Below are 13,142 nucleotides of genomic sequence, written 5' to 3' on the forward strand. Positions count from 1 at the left end.
AGGTGCTGGGGAGGGGGGGGCAGTGCTCCTTCCCAAGGGGGAACTAAGGGGAACATCTTTCCTTGCCTCTTCCAGCTTTAGGTGGTTGCTGCCCATGTTGGGCATTCTGCTCCAGGCTCTGCCTCATAGTGTCTCAGTCTGCTCGGGTTGCTATCACAAACTGCCATGGGCTGGGTGGTTTAAACCACATTTATTTCTCACAGTTCTGGAGACTGAGAAGTCCAAGATCAAGGCACCAACAGATTTGACATTGGGAGAGACCTCACTTCCTGGTTCATAGATGGCCGTCACCTCTCTGTGTTTCCATTCAGTGGAAGGAACAAGAGAGCTCTCTGGGGTCTCTTTTACAAGGGCACCAATCCCATTCATGAGGGCTACTTGCTCATGACCTAGTCACCTCCCAAAGTCCCTATCTGCTAATATCACACTGGGAATGAGGTTTCCAACACATGACTTTTGGGGGGACGCAAAACATTCAGTCTGTAACATGTGGCATTCTCCCTGTGTATCTGTGTCTTCTCCCCTTCTTATGAAGGCACTGTGCACATTGGATTTAGGGCCCACCCTAATCTGTTATGCCCTCATTTTAATTTGGTTCCCTCTGTAAAGACCCTATTTCCAAGTAAGGTCGTATTCACAGGTTCCAGTTAGACATGAACTGGGGGTGGGGGGGGTGGGGAGGGGGGACACCATTCAAACCAGTACACCATCAAATTATGAAAAGAAACTAAGGCAAAGAGTAAGCGTATGGCCAGCTGGAGAGGACACTCAGACTTCTGGCCTCAGGGATTCGGGACTTTTAGGAGAACTGGAATGTCCCACCCCTCCCCCAATGTCGTCCCTTCCCCTGAGCAGCTGTGACTTCCCCGGGCTTCCTGAGGTAATAGGAATGACTTTGACAGGAAATGCATTGAGCAACCTTTCCTTAACAAATGGTTTGGTTTAATGAAGGAGAACGCTGCATGGTAGCCAGAGGGCTGTGCATCCCCTCGTCAGTAGAGCTTTAGTCCAGCCCAAAGCAATAAATGTCCCCATGCTTGAGTAAGACAGTACCTACCAGGCCTTACCAACCAGGCTCCCTTGAAGGAGTGTATGAGAGCCAGCCCTCTTTTCCCTTTCTCAGGCCAGCTCCAGCCCACTTCTTAACCCTTCATTCTTTCTTCCTTTGAAGTGTCAACACCAGTGGAGGTAAAGTTTGAAGAGTGACAGAATTTGAGATCTGCCATACTTATGTTACCATTCATTCTCTGCCACTTTCTACCTGCGTCACTTTGAGACTTAGTATCTTTGAGCTTCAGTTTCTGTAGAATGGGAAACCCGGCGGTATTCGTCTCGAACGGTGGCTGTGAGGATTAAGTGCAGGACGGTGCCTAGCCCACGGCAATAGTAGCTGGTTTTATTATTACTTCACTCAGAGAACTATTCCAGGACCTTGAGTCCTTTTTTGTGTGTCCCAGGTAGGTAGAGGCTAGTCCTGGGCACACCTGTTGTCAGTTTGCTGGGGCTTAGCCTGTTAGCTCTGATGACACAAGCGATTCTGGAAGTCCAGCTGTCAGCAGGGAGCTGGCCCCTGGCTGGGAGGAGTACCTGCCACTAGATTGAGTGGGTGATTGCGACGCCCCCCGGAAACGTTGGAAGCACACATCTATCTCCGTCAATATGTTCGGCGAGTCCCAGGTACATCCTTGGTTGGAGAAATTAGGTTACCTTTGGAACATAAACTACTTTTCTTAGGCATCTGATTGAAACCTTCAATTGCCTATAATGAAGTAGAAATTCTCTGACGTAGATGAAGGGTGACAGATCGGGGGAGTAAGACAGAAATTATATGTTGCTGAACGGATCTAACATGTAACGTTTTCATCTGAGTTTCTTATTTATGAAGCTTAAATGAAATGTTCAATAATTTACAACGGAATCATCTTTTCCCAGAAAAACTGCAGAGCAGAATTTAAAGTACTCTCGTCCCAGGCTTTCTGTCTAGGGGATGGGAAAGTGGGACTCGTTTATAGGTTCCTGCCTGCTGCTTTCTTTTGATTTTCTGCAGCTTTCTTCCTGTGCTACAAGTGAATTGTTGCTCTTTGCCAGCAGGTAAAATACAGTTCTGCTGGAAAAGAAAATGTGTATCCGAGGCGTATCCAGCACACTTATACATCAGGACTCTGTGGACTCCTAGGGATTTCTCACTTTTTAAAGACCCCATTGCTCTCTATCAATGCTCTCTTTATCTTTCCATCCACCTCCTGAAAATGGTGGCATTTGAATGGCTCTGTTCCCTTTTCTTCACAACAGCCCAGAAAATTCATCCCATGGGAAACCACCACTCTCCATGCCTTTGTTTGGCTTGGAGGTTGACGCTTTTCTCAACTCTTTCACTGCATACCCATTCTTCGCTGAACTCCCAAAGGCATGCAGTTCATTCACTCACCAAACATTATTGAGGGCCTCCTCTGTGCCAGGCACAGGGTTGGATACTGGGGATATCAGGGTGAGCCGAATGGACATCACCCTTGCCCTCAGTGATATAAAAGAAATCCATACTGAAGGAGGAAAGTATTTATTGAGCACCCACAATACACCCAGCACTGAGCTTCATGCAGTGGAGAGTCTAGAAGAACAATGAAGAAGAAAGGGAGGGAAGAAATGAGGCCTAAAAATTGAGGCAAGTTTTTTGAGGGTCTGATGGTCAAGAGTACTCCTACTAGCTATAGGTTCTTAGAGATTTGTACCTGTTACCTCACTTAATCCCCCCGCGGCTCTGCTGGGAAGGCATTACTGATGAGCAAAAAGAGGCTCCGAGAAGTCCATTCCTTGACTAAGGTCATAAAGCTAATATACAATAAAACTGGCTTTGGAACTCAAGTCCTTTGTTTTTTCCTGCCATGTCCTAGCATGGTCCCTGTCCCTATGAGAGGAAGGTCCCTATCCTCCAGAGGAGTGGACTAGCTGATTGGAATTTCAGTAACTGGGCACTACACCACAGGCTTGCTAACTAAGGAAACCATTTCAGAGGGCGGACAGGATCAGCATGCCTGTAGTGACCAAGGGAAGCTTTCTAGAAGAGGGACTTGAGTTGAACCTTGAAAGCTAGCCAAGATTAGGAAAGGTCGAGGGAAGGGGATATGGAATTCTCTGGTGGGCAGGATGGGGCACGCGAGCAGGAAGAGATTAATTAGGGCTGAAGAGCGAGAGGAATGAGCACATTGTCCCCTGCAGCGCAAGGGCCGTGGGTGATGAATGTAGAATGACTCACTTCCCTCTGTTTAGGAAACCTATTCTTCCAGCCTCCTGCTGCTAGGAGGGAAGTCATGGGGCGAAGCAGCCCCGAGAAGCTGAGATTGCTACCTCTTACCAGCAAAACCATGAATGACATCTGGGATCTGCAGGCTTGGTCGGGTTCAGGTAGATCCGTAGAAATGGGGACCCTTTTCATCTCTAAATCCCTGGGCTCATCTCCTGAGTACTGTGAACCTCAAGTCTACCAAACTGGGTGAGGGATTTGGTTGGCCCTAGTGCATTCACAGGACACCTGCTCTCAAAGGGAGGGGAAGATTGAGGACCCTGTGCCCAAGGAGTTTGCAGACCATCTCTCAGTTTTTACAACAATGATGTTATTATGTTGTTACTGTTAGTTTTCATGTTGGTCTCCTCACTAGACCCTTAGGTCTTGAGTTAAGGGATTTGACTTTTTTTTATATTTTAAAGTTTTTTAAATGTGTTTTTAATTTATTTTGAGAAAGGAAGAGAGAGAGAAAGAATGCACACATGTAAGCAAGGGAGGGGAAGAGAGAGAGGGAGAGAGAGAGAGAGAGAGAGAGAGAGAGAATTCCAAGCAGACTCTGTGCTGTCACTGTAGAGCCCTACGTGGGGCTGGATCCAATGACCGTGAGATTATGATCTGAGCCGAAATCATGAGTCAAGTGCTTAACTGACTGACCCACCCAGGTGCCCCTTGATTTTATATATTTTAATTCAGAATGTAGCATAGTGGAAGAAATACGTGATGCATGGAAGCAGCATAGCAAGGGTGACAGGAATGCTGGAAAGACTTATGAGGGCATATCTGAACTGGGTTTTGAAGGATCAGAGGTATCTGGGCCGAGAAAGGGCATTGCGGGCAGAACGAATAACACAGGCAACAGCCGATCTGGTAAAATAACTCATGAAAACCAGGGATCTAATGGAGGGCCCCTGATAAGGAAGAGTTCCAACAGTGGAATTTGGGTACTAGAGATTTATAGATGGGAAATAATTGGAGAGAGACAGAGGATCTCCTGGGAACCCCTGACATCACACCAGATGGGCAACATCTACTTTTTACTATCATGGAGGTCTAAGCTCCCAGGCTCCCCATCCTTATCATCTTGGGTTATGGTGGATGCTTCTCCAGGGTTCCCTGAATGAATCAGGTTTTGGAGGACATCTACCAATTTTTTGAGTGTGGACGACGTTCAACCATCAAGAGAAGCAGTCAATCCCATGCTGACTTTAAGGGAAAGTATGCCCCCACAAACCTATATTAAAAAATAATAATACTAAGGAATATTCTAGAATGCAGCTCTCTTGTTGCCAGTGAGATTAATGATAAACATGGCCCATCACCCCTGTCCCGCAGGAACATCGTATCTCTGGGTCTTTACTGTAAATAGGCTCTCCCTGCTGAAGAAGCCAAAGCAGAAGATGAAAAGTTCCCACCTGGCTTTCTCCTGGTTCCTTTGCTCTAGTCCTTTAACACAAATAAGGGCACAGACGCCCTTATGTGCCAGCTCTGTGAGGAGGAAAGCTGTGGAAGCTTCTGGCCATTCCCCCCTCTCCTCCATGTGGGTCTTTGCAGCCCACTCCCCACTTTCTGGCCCCCAGAAGGCAGCACCTTGTTCAGAGGGTGCCTTACCAGAGTGGCCACTTGGGGTCGCTGTGACTTCACCTGAAGGAGGCTGAGAACCATCTGGCCTGGGCCACAGGCCTATTGCCCAACTCCTCCTCAGAAGAGCCTGCCTGGCATTGAAGGTCTGGCCCTGGGTCTGGTGTTTGTGCCCTGGCACATCAGGGAGTGCAGACAGGGTGAAGTGAACATCAAGTGCCTTGGTCAGCACTGTTTTGCCAGCTGGACTTCTCAGGGAGTCTCGGGTTTCTTCACGGAAAATCATCCTGTGGACATACACACGGACCTCTGCACCTTCGGGAGCCCACCTTCTCACCACCAGACCCCGTGGGAGCCCGGGGAGGAAAATGTGGGTTTGGGGAGAGGCGTCTGTTCCAAGCCCCCAAAAACCAGCGGCCTCCAAGGTGGCAACTCCCAGACCCAAGTCGTGACGTCGGCCTTGTGCGTGAGTGAATGTATCGTGTGTGGCAGCTGTAGGTCTTTGTCTCCTTGCAATCTTGTGTCGTACCGTGATGTCTGTAGGAATCTTCAAGGCCCTGGGTTTCCTAAGCCCGGGTGCTGATTTTTCTGGTTAGCAGCATGTGGCCTGGGGATAGAGTTGCTCAGGGCTGTGATGAACTGGCTCTGGGGGCCTGGGTTCGAGCCCAGCACTCACAGGGCCACAGGGGCCAGCTCCTTTAACCTTTCTCTTGGCCACGGGGCTCCTCAAGTGTGGGCTCCTGTTCATGCGGGAGTACCAGGCAGAAGAGTGTGGACGGCTGAGGACGAACCCCTCTTCCCTCCTGGCAAAACCCTGTAGCCACAGGCCTCTGATGATAGATATAGAGGAGTCACCTCAGACACAGAGCGGTGTTTATCATTTGCATTGGGTGGAGGCAGGGTTTTGTGACTGAATTCCAGTCAAGGAATGAGAATCTCCTTCTTTTCCCACCATCTCCCACATTTTCTGTCTTTCCTTCCTCCTTCCAGAGTTTTCTTTAGGGTTTATGGTTTCTCATTGCTGCCCAGAAAACAGTGGTACGTGTCCTTGGTAAGTGCTGCCTGTCTAACCGAGAGGTACCTTGATGCGCCTGTGAAATACATAACTCTCAGCACCCCTTTGGGACTCCAGGTATGGTACACAGGCCAAGCACACATCATCCCGGCCGAGAGGCTGAGCCTACAAAACTGATCATTAAGGACACAGAAACCACTAGAGCAGAGGAAAAAAAATCATTGCAGACATTGAGTCTGTTGTTCAGAAACAAGTTCATACTCCAGAGGGAATTCACTGGGCATTGCCTGTGGAGAATAATGGAAAAGAAATGTCTGGCATTTTGTGCCCGGGCCTGGCCTCTGTGTTGCAAAGGGAGAGGCATGTGTGGGGAAAGGCTCTGCCAGGGGCCACTTGCCGCGAGCCCTCTGCATGACTCAGAGGCCCAGAGAGTCAGCCAGGGCCTGCGTCCCACAGCGCAGGGGTGATCGGTGGCTGTGAAGACGAGGGCTTCAGCAGGGAATAGCAAACACAGATGCCACAGGACGTCAGGGCTTAGAGTCAGCTGTGAGAAGAACGGGGGTGTGAACTTGTACTGGGGAGAGGCCAGGCTACTGTGCACCCAGTCTGAGCTTTGTGGGGATTAAAAACCATACCAGATCGAATGGCTGTTGAATGTTCACTATGAGTCGGTCTCCATCCCAGGTGCTTGTATACGCGGATATATATGATCTCATTTAACCCTCCCAACAACCCTGTGAGAAAGATGTGATGTTCTTCAGACCAGGGAACTGAAGCTTGGGAAATTGAAGAAATTTGCCCCAAACGCACATCCCTGAAGTCAGTCTCAAACCAAAGCTGGCAACTTCAGAAGCCATGCTCTGAATGAGCACCTCTCACAAATCACCTGGGGGTCTTCTAGAACGCAGACGCTGATTTGGTAGATGTGGTGGCGGGGGGAGAGGGCTGTAAAAGCTCCTGGGTTGACGACTTGTGGCTGGTGCCCACACCACACTGTGAGAAGCATGGTCTCCGCTCTGTGCCACGCCCATTACAGGAAGTCCTAAACCGTTAGCTCACTGACCTCCTCCCGCTCCTCCCCCTACCCTCCTCATCCCTCACCATCATCAGCCACGTACGGAGTTTGCTATGTTAAAAATACTACTTTACATTCATTAAATATATGATCTCATTAAAGCCTCATCATGGCACAGTGACGTAAGCGATGTTATTCCCGTTTTACAGAAGACAAAACAGAGGCTTAGGCAGATTAAGTCAGTTGTCCCAAAGCACACTGGAAGTGGTCGTGCCTGGATGCAGGATCCAAAGTCCTGGCTCCTAACATGTTCCACAGAACAAAGCATTCAAATAAACCTGGGGCAAGAGGCAAAGGGACCTTGTGCTAAGAGTCTCCATTATGATTTTTTTCTTTCTCTTTTGTATTTATTTTTATTTTTACTTTTTAAATTATTTTAATGAGAGAGGGAGTGTGGGAAGCACAGAGGAAGAGGGAGAGAGAGAATCTTAAGCAGGCTCCACGCTCAGCACGGAGCCCAATGCGGGCGGGGCTCAATCTCTTGACCATGAGATCATGACCTGAGCGAAAATCAAGAGTCAGATGCTCAAGCGACTGAGCCACTCAGGCACCCCTTCGGGGTCTTTTTTAAAAATGGAGATGTAATTGACATATGACATTCTATTAGTTTCAGGCGTACAACATAACAATTCGATATTGGCATACGAAATGATAACCACGGTAAGTCTAGTTAACATCCATCACCACGAATAGTTATAATTTTTTTTCTAGTGATGAGAATTTTTAAGATCTACTTTCTTAGCAGCTTTCAAATATATGACAGAGTTTATTGACTACAGTCATCCCCATGACTTACTTATTTTATAGCTGGAAGTTTGTATCTTTGACCATTTTCATCCATTTTGCCCACCTCCCCTCCATCCCCCATGCCGGTCAACCCTCAGTCCGTTCTCTGTGACTATGTGCTCCGCAGTTGTTCTTGACTAGGAGGTAGGACATGTGAGGATGTGCAGAGTTGGAAGTTTCTACCTTCTCTTTCTGGCGAGGGAGGAATTGCCTCAGGTGAGCCCGAAATGCTCTTCCCACCTGTGGCTGGGGTCTTGCTTTATACATGCAAATAAACAACTTGTTTGGAATGAGAAAACAAAACAAAACAAAACTCAGGCCTTGGAGGCTGAAAAACTTTCCTTTTAGTGTCCAAGTTGGGGGGCGAGGGAAAAAACACAAGTATCTAGAGCTGGGATCAAACTTCTGCCTCATTTTGCCTTCCCTCCTTTCAAGTCTGTCCTTCTCTTCCCCCAGAGACCACAGGAAGAGAGCCAATAACCCTTGTAATTTGCATCTCAGCAAGTACAGACATACTTGATTTCCTTACATGCCTATAATTCCTTCTTAAATCACATAAAGCTATTTGCCTTTATAAATCTCCCCAGCAGTGAGTTCCCTGGGATAATTACGTGGAATATATATTTACAGTTTTATTTCATAAGCTCAACTCTAACCAAAAAATGGACCTCGCTAAGCCCACTCCTCAATAATAATTTCTCCGTTCCTTATAAGTCTACAGCATTTACATTTTGAGTGTCCTTTACTTTTAAGTTCTTTAGTACAAGCAGCCATGAGATGGAAGGCTTTTGACAAGTGTCAGAAGAGCTGCCTTGGAGCCACAGCTGTGCCTCTTGGGAGTTCTGCGAGCGTGGGCAAGTTTCCAGACTCTCTGGGCCTCAGTTTCCTCATCCAGAAAATGGGGATGGTGACATCTGTCAGGAGGTTATGGTGAAGAGTCAATAAGCTATAACTATGGGGAGGTGCCTGGAATAAGATAGATGATCAATGAATGTAGAATCTTCTTTCCCAGGCCTGGGAAATAATAACTAGGACGTGACTGGATGCCACTCTATCTCTCTCAGGATTTTATGGCGTATCCTCCATCTGAACAACTAGCCACCGTTTTTGTAAATTGCTAATTGCCAAATCAGCCTGCGGCTCTAGGCAAGGGGGGGGCTGCACTTGGACTCAGTTCCCTCCTGCATCATTTCAGTTTTTTTGTTTTGCTTAATCTTTGTGAATGTCTCCTTCTCTCTGTGGAGGCCTTTACACCAGCTGGTGTGTTCCTGCTATGTTTAATTCACCCCCATTAACCTGCTTGGTCAGCAGATCTTTCCATCTCCTTGCTGTGCTTCGAGGAGTGCGTCTGTCTGGAAAAAGCATTTATTATATTTACTTTAACTGGCCTCATTTTGCAAGGCGGTCTGGGATTTCGGTTCGGGAGGAAAACAGCTTTGATTATACTGCCCTTGTTTACCGTATGCACTCTTTGCTATGTATCCCTTATCTACTAAGATGGCAAGTGCTTTTGCAGGAAGCCAAGACACAAGTTAAATGAAGTCTTGGTGAGCTCACTGGTAGCCCCTGGGTGGCCGCTTTGCACAGTCTCCTTCACCTGAAAACCATGCCCCACATTTCCAGTCATCTACCTTTCAGTGCAGTCCAGTGGGCAGGTTTTCCTGGATGGGTGTGTCTAAGGTCCCAGGAGGAGCACTGGCTAGGGCCCACATCCCCAGGGGGACAGGGAGTGCTCCCCAGCCAAGTGTCATGGTGATCTACGGTGTTGACTTAGTCCGCACTATCATCCTCTCGCCCTCTGATTGCAGCATAGCTCCCTGACCAGTCTCTGCCTCTGGCCTTGCCCTCCTCCCACCCACTGTCCACACAGCAGCTACATCTATGTAGTCATTGTATCACCTTATTTAAAATCCCTCCATGACTCCCCATTGCCCTCAAGAATAAACTCAAACTCTTTATGGGGTGTATAGCATGAGTAGGCTCTCCCCTTCTCGAACTGGTCTCTTGTACTCTATGCCCCAGTCATAGTGAATGTTTGCTCTTTCTTTCTTCTCTTCCTTCCTTCCTTCCTTCCCTTCCCTTCCTCCCTCCTCTTTCTTCTTTCTTCCTTCCTTCCTTCCTTCCTTCCCTTCCTCCCTCCTCTTTCTTCTTTCTTTTTCTTTCTTTCTTTCTTTCTTTCTTTCTTTCTTTCTTTCTTTCTTTCTTTCTTTCCTTCCTTCCTTCCCTTCCCTTTCTCCCTCTTTTCTTTCTTTCTTTCTTTCTTTCTTTCTTTCTTTCTTTCTTTCTTTCTTTCTTTCTTTCCTTCCTTCCTTCCTCCCTTCCTTCCTTCCTTCCTTCCATCTATCCATCACTTACCTTGGACTTAGACACTTTGCTGGAGTCAATAGTGAGCAAAACCCAGTTGGTCCCCATTCACAGAGCTTTAGATCCAGGGTGGAGACCAACAACAGAATAATGACACCCACAGGGTATAATGATAACCTGAGCAGCACTGTGAGGACAGTGGTCACCAGTGAGAGGAGGCAGCAGGGCTGGATAACCTGATCTCACCTGGGGACCATGCAGGCTCCCTAGGAAGTGACAAGTGAACAAAGAGGTAAAAGGGAGGCAGACATAACCGGGTGAAGAGGATGGTGGGACAGCCTGACAGGTGGTGGGAACAGCATGTCCCAAGCCCTGTGGCAGCAGGGAAAAGGTGTTTGAGGAACTGTCGGACGCAGACCTGTGGTCCTGGAGCACGGGGAACACCAGGGCACATGGGAGGGCGGGGAGACAGGAGAAGACTGTGGGGAAACCAAGCAGGGCATGTGGGCCATGTGAAGAGGTTAGGAGAGAACGTGTGAAGGCTACCTGCAGTGGTCTGTATGAGACTTGTAGTAGATTTGGCCAAGTGACAGAAGACAATGGAGGGCAGGAGATGCACAACAGGGACTTGAGAGAGTAAATGAGTGGGATCTGGGGATGGCAGGGTGGAGCTGGGTGCACTGGGAGGAGAGCGGTGTGGGTGTGGGGTTAGGAACCGATGTGCCCCCGGAGCCAGGGTGTACTCACCTGTGAGGGTGGCTCTGGTGGTTGGACCGATACTCTTGGGGACCAGCATCTCGTGGTATTGCTCACCCGCCAGGGTGCTGTACACGACCTTGTACTCCTGGACCTCTGCTTCACTGTTGTCCCACTCCAGATCAAGGCTGGTGGCCGTGTGGGAGCCAACCCGCAGGTTCTTGGGGGCGTCAATCTCTAAAAAGAGTCAGAAATCACCAAAATTTGCGTTTGTCACGCATCTTGAACTTTAACACGCTTTGGGGCGAGAGCCCGTAGCTCCTGACCCTCTGCTTCACGGTTTGAGTCAACCCCAGGGCTGGTCTTGAGCTTTTGGCCTGCCAGGTTAGCCACAACAGATTCTATGGGCAGTTTGGAGAATTTTACTTGGGAGTTAGATATCAACACACTTTACGCTTGCCCCATTTCCATTCAGGGAATGTTCTAGAATATTTCCCGAATGATGGTGATGGTATTCTAGAAATTTATTTTTGAGACAGAGAGAGACAGAGCATGAACAGGGGAGGGGCAGAGAGAGACGAAGACACAGAATCTGAAACAGGCTCCAGGCTCTGAGCAGTCAGCACAGAACCCGACGCGAGGCTCGAACTCACGGACTGTGAGATCATGACCTGAGCCGGAGTCGGACGCTTAACCGACCAAGCCATCTGTCTCTCTCTGTCTCAAAAATAAATAAACGTTAAAAAAAAATTATTAGAAATTTAAAAATGAACCAGTTATCATAAGCTTGACACACTAAGTGAGGGAAAAACCGCAGGAGGAAAAAAAATCAGAGACGGCTTCCAAGTGATTATGACAGAATAGAGTAATAGCAAATTTGGCCACCAAGTTCAAAGGAGACAGTTGATTGCAAGACTTTGAAGTATAAGCTGTCTTCCCTGGGTTTACCTGCATAGATGCTGATGAAAGGTTTATAGGAAATTAAGTATACACCTAGGGGATGTGATGTAGTGGAAAGAATATAGGATTTGGGGTTAGACCTCTGAGCCCAGCTCTACCATAGTTAAGTCTTCGGTCATGTGAGGTGTCACTGGGCCTTAATGGCCACATCTGTAAAATGGGCTAATAACACCAATATTTCAAGTTGTCCTACAGATAGGACAGTGCATGTCACATGTGTGGCATGGTACCTGGTGCAAAAACAGGTGCCTAAACCCTGGGAGGACCTCCTGTTGCCTCTGAAGTTCATCCTGAGTTCCAACAACATGGCGCCCCCAATGCTTGCTCTCTGGAGTTCCAAAGACTCCTCTGCAAAGGGAGACCACCAGCACACAATCTCTCCCACAGTCCTGGGTGGCTGATTCTCTCTCCCCGAGACTGGTCATCTCCTCAGGCTAATTTAGGCAGAAACAACATAAACAACTTGCAGGGTAAGAGGTCATGAAAACTGCCCCTTTAAAAAGTTCTCAATAAGTCTTATCTTTGAGACTTGAATTTCACTTTGAAGTGGACCAGCTCTTTGTTCTGAGAAAACCTCCAGCAGACTTCTAATTTGCAAATGCCAGGCAAGTATATACCAATTGTTCTTGGGGAAGACAGAGCACTGTGAATCAATCTGAGTGCAGCTGCTCCAGAGTGAGAAGTGTTCTGTTAGTGATGTAAATTAGGTGAATCTTTTGGCAGATTTATGTCTATGCAGCTTATTTTTTCTGAGGAATGTTTCCTTACTCAATGTGGAGCTGGCATGCAGGATTCTGTGCGTTCTTGACATGCTGGGTGTGTTATTTCTCTAGCCTTGGGATGGAGAGAGGAGCTTGGAGAGAGGGGCAAATGGGAAGAACATGCTGGATCCTGTGCCCCGAAATCTCACGCAGGAGCAGAGGCTGCGATAAAGGACCCAACCGGGTGTGGGGTGTAAGGCCTGAATGGACCCGGAGCAAAGGGAAGTTAGAGTTAGAGTTCAGGTTGAGTCCTGTACTTACCTACTGCTCTTCACGACTAAAAAATCCCAGACCTTGAAAACTATGCTTTTTGTTTTCTGGAATTTTTTGGCCTTAGAACCTATGCACTGTGGGTAGGGGGCAGTGTTTTCCCTGAAGGAACCAGACACTTTCCACATCAGCGATGCCAAAAGAGGTCAATTCTGGGAATAAGGGCTTGAGAATGTTGTAGTAGGCAGTTAGTTAGGTTCTTACAGGATGCTTGGAGGCCAGCAAAGGGGAGGTCATGGCCAACTGGGAGAAAGTCAGAGGCTGCCCTGACCTGAACCACAAGAAAGGGAATTAAACCAGACAGGCCCAAGATGGCTGACAAAGTAGGCCAAAGTTCACATTATTCCTTCATTATACTACATTGCCATACTAAAATCTTTTCTTAAGGGTGCCATGACAGGAAACCCCTGACCA

General features: G+C 47.9%; 1 protein-coding gene across 1 annotated transcript in view; it reads right to left on the minus strand.

The window, feature by feature from the left end:
* Positions 1-13,142, minus strand: part of TNR (tenascin R) — a 407,762-nt gene that overhangs the window by 45,420 nt on the left and 349,200 nt on the right. Inside the window, exon 9 of the mRNA XM_058701985.1 lies at positions 10,789-10,974. Coding sequence (XP_058557968.1) covers positions 10,789-10,974 — 186 coding nt within the window. The remainder of the gene's footprint in view (positions 1-10,788; positions 10,975-13,142) is intronic.

Source organism: Neofelis nebulosa, chromosome 15 (assembly GCF_028018385.1).
Source record: "Neofelis nebulosa isolate mNeoNeb1 chromosome 15, mNeoNeb1.pri, whole genome shotgun sequence".
Lineage (NCBI taxonomy): Eukaryota > Metazoa > Chordata > Mammalia > Carnivora > Felidae > Neofelis > Neofelis nebulosa.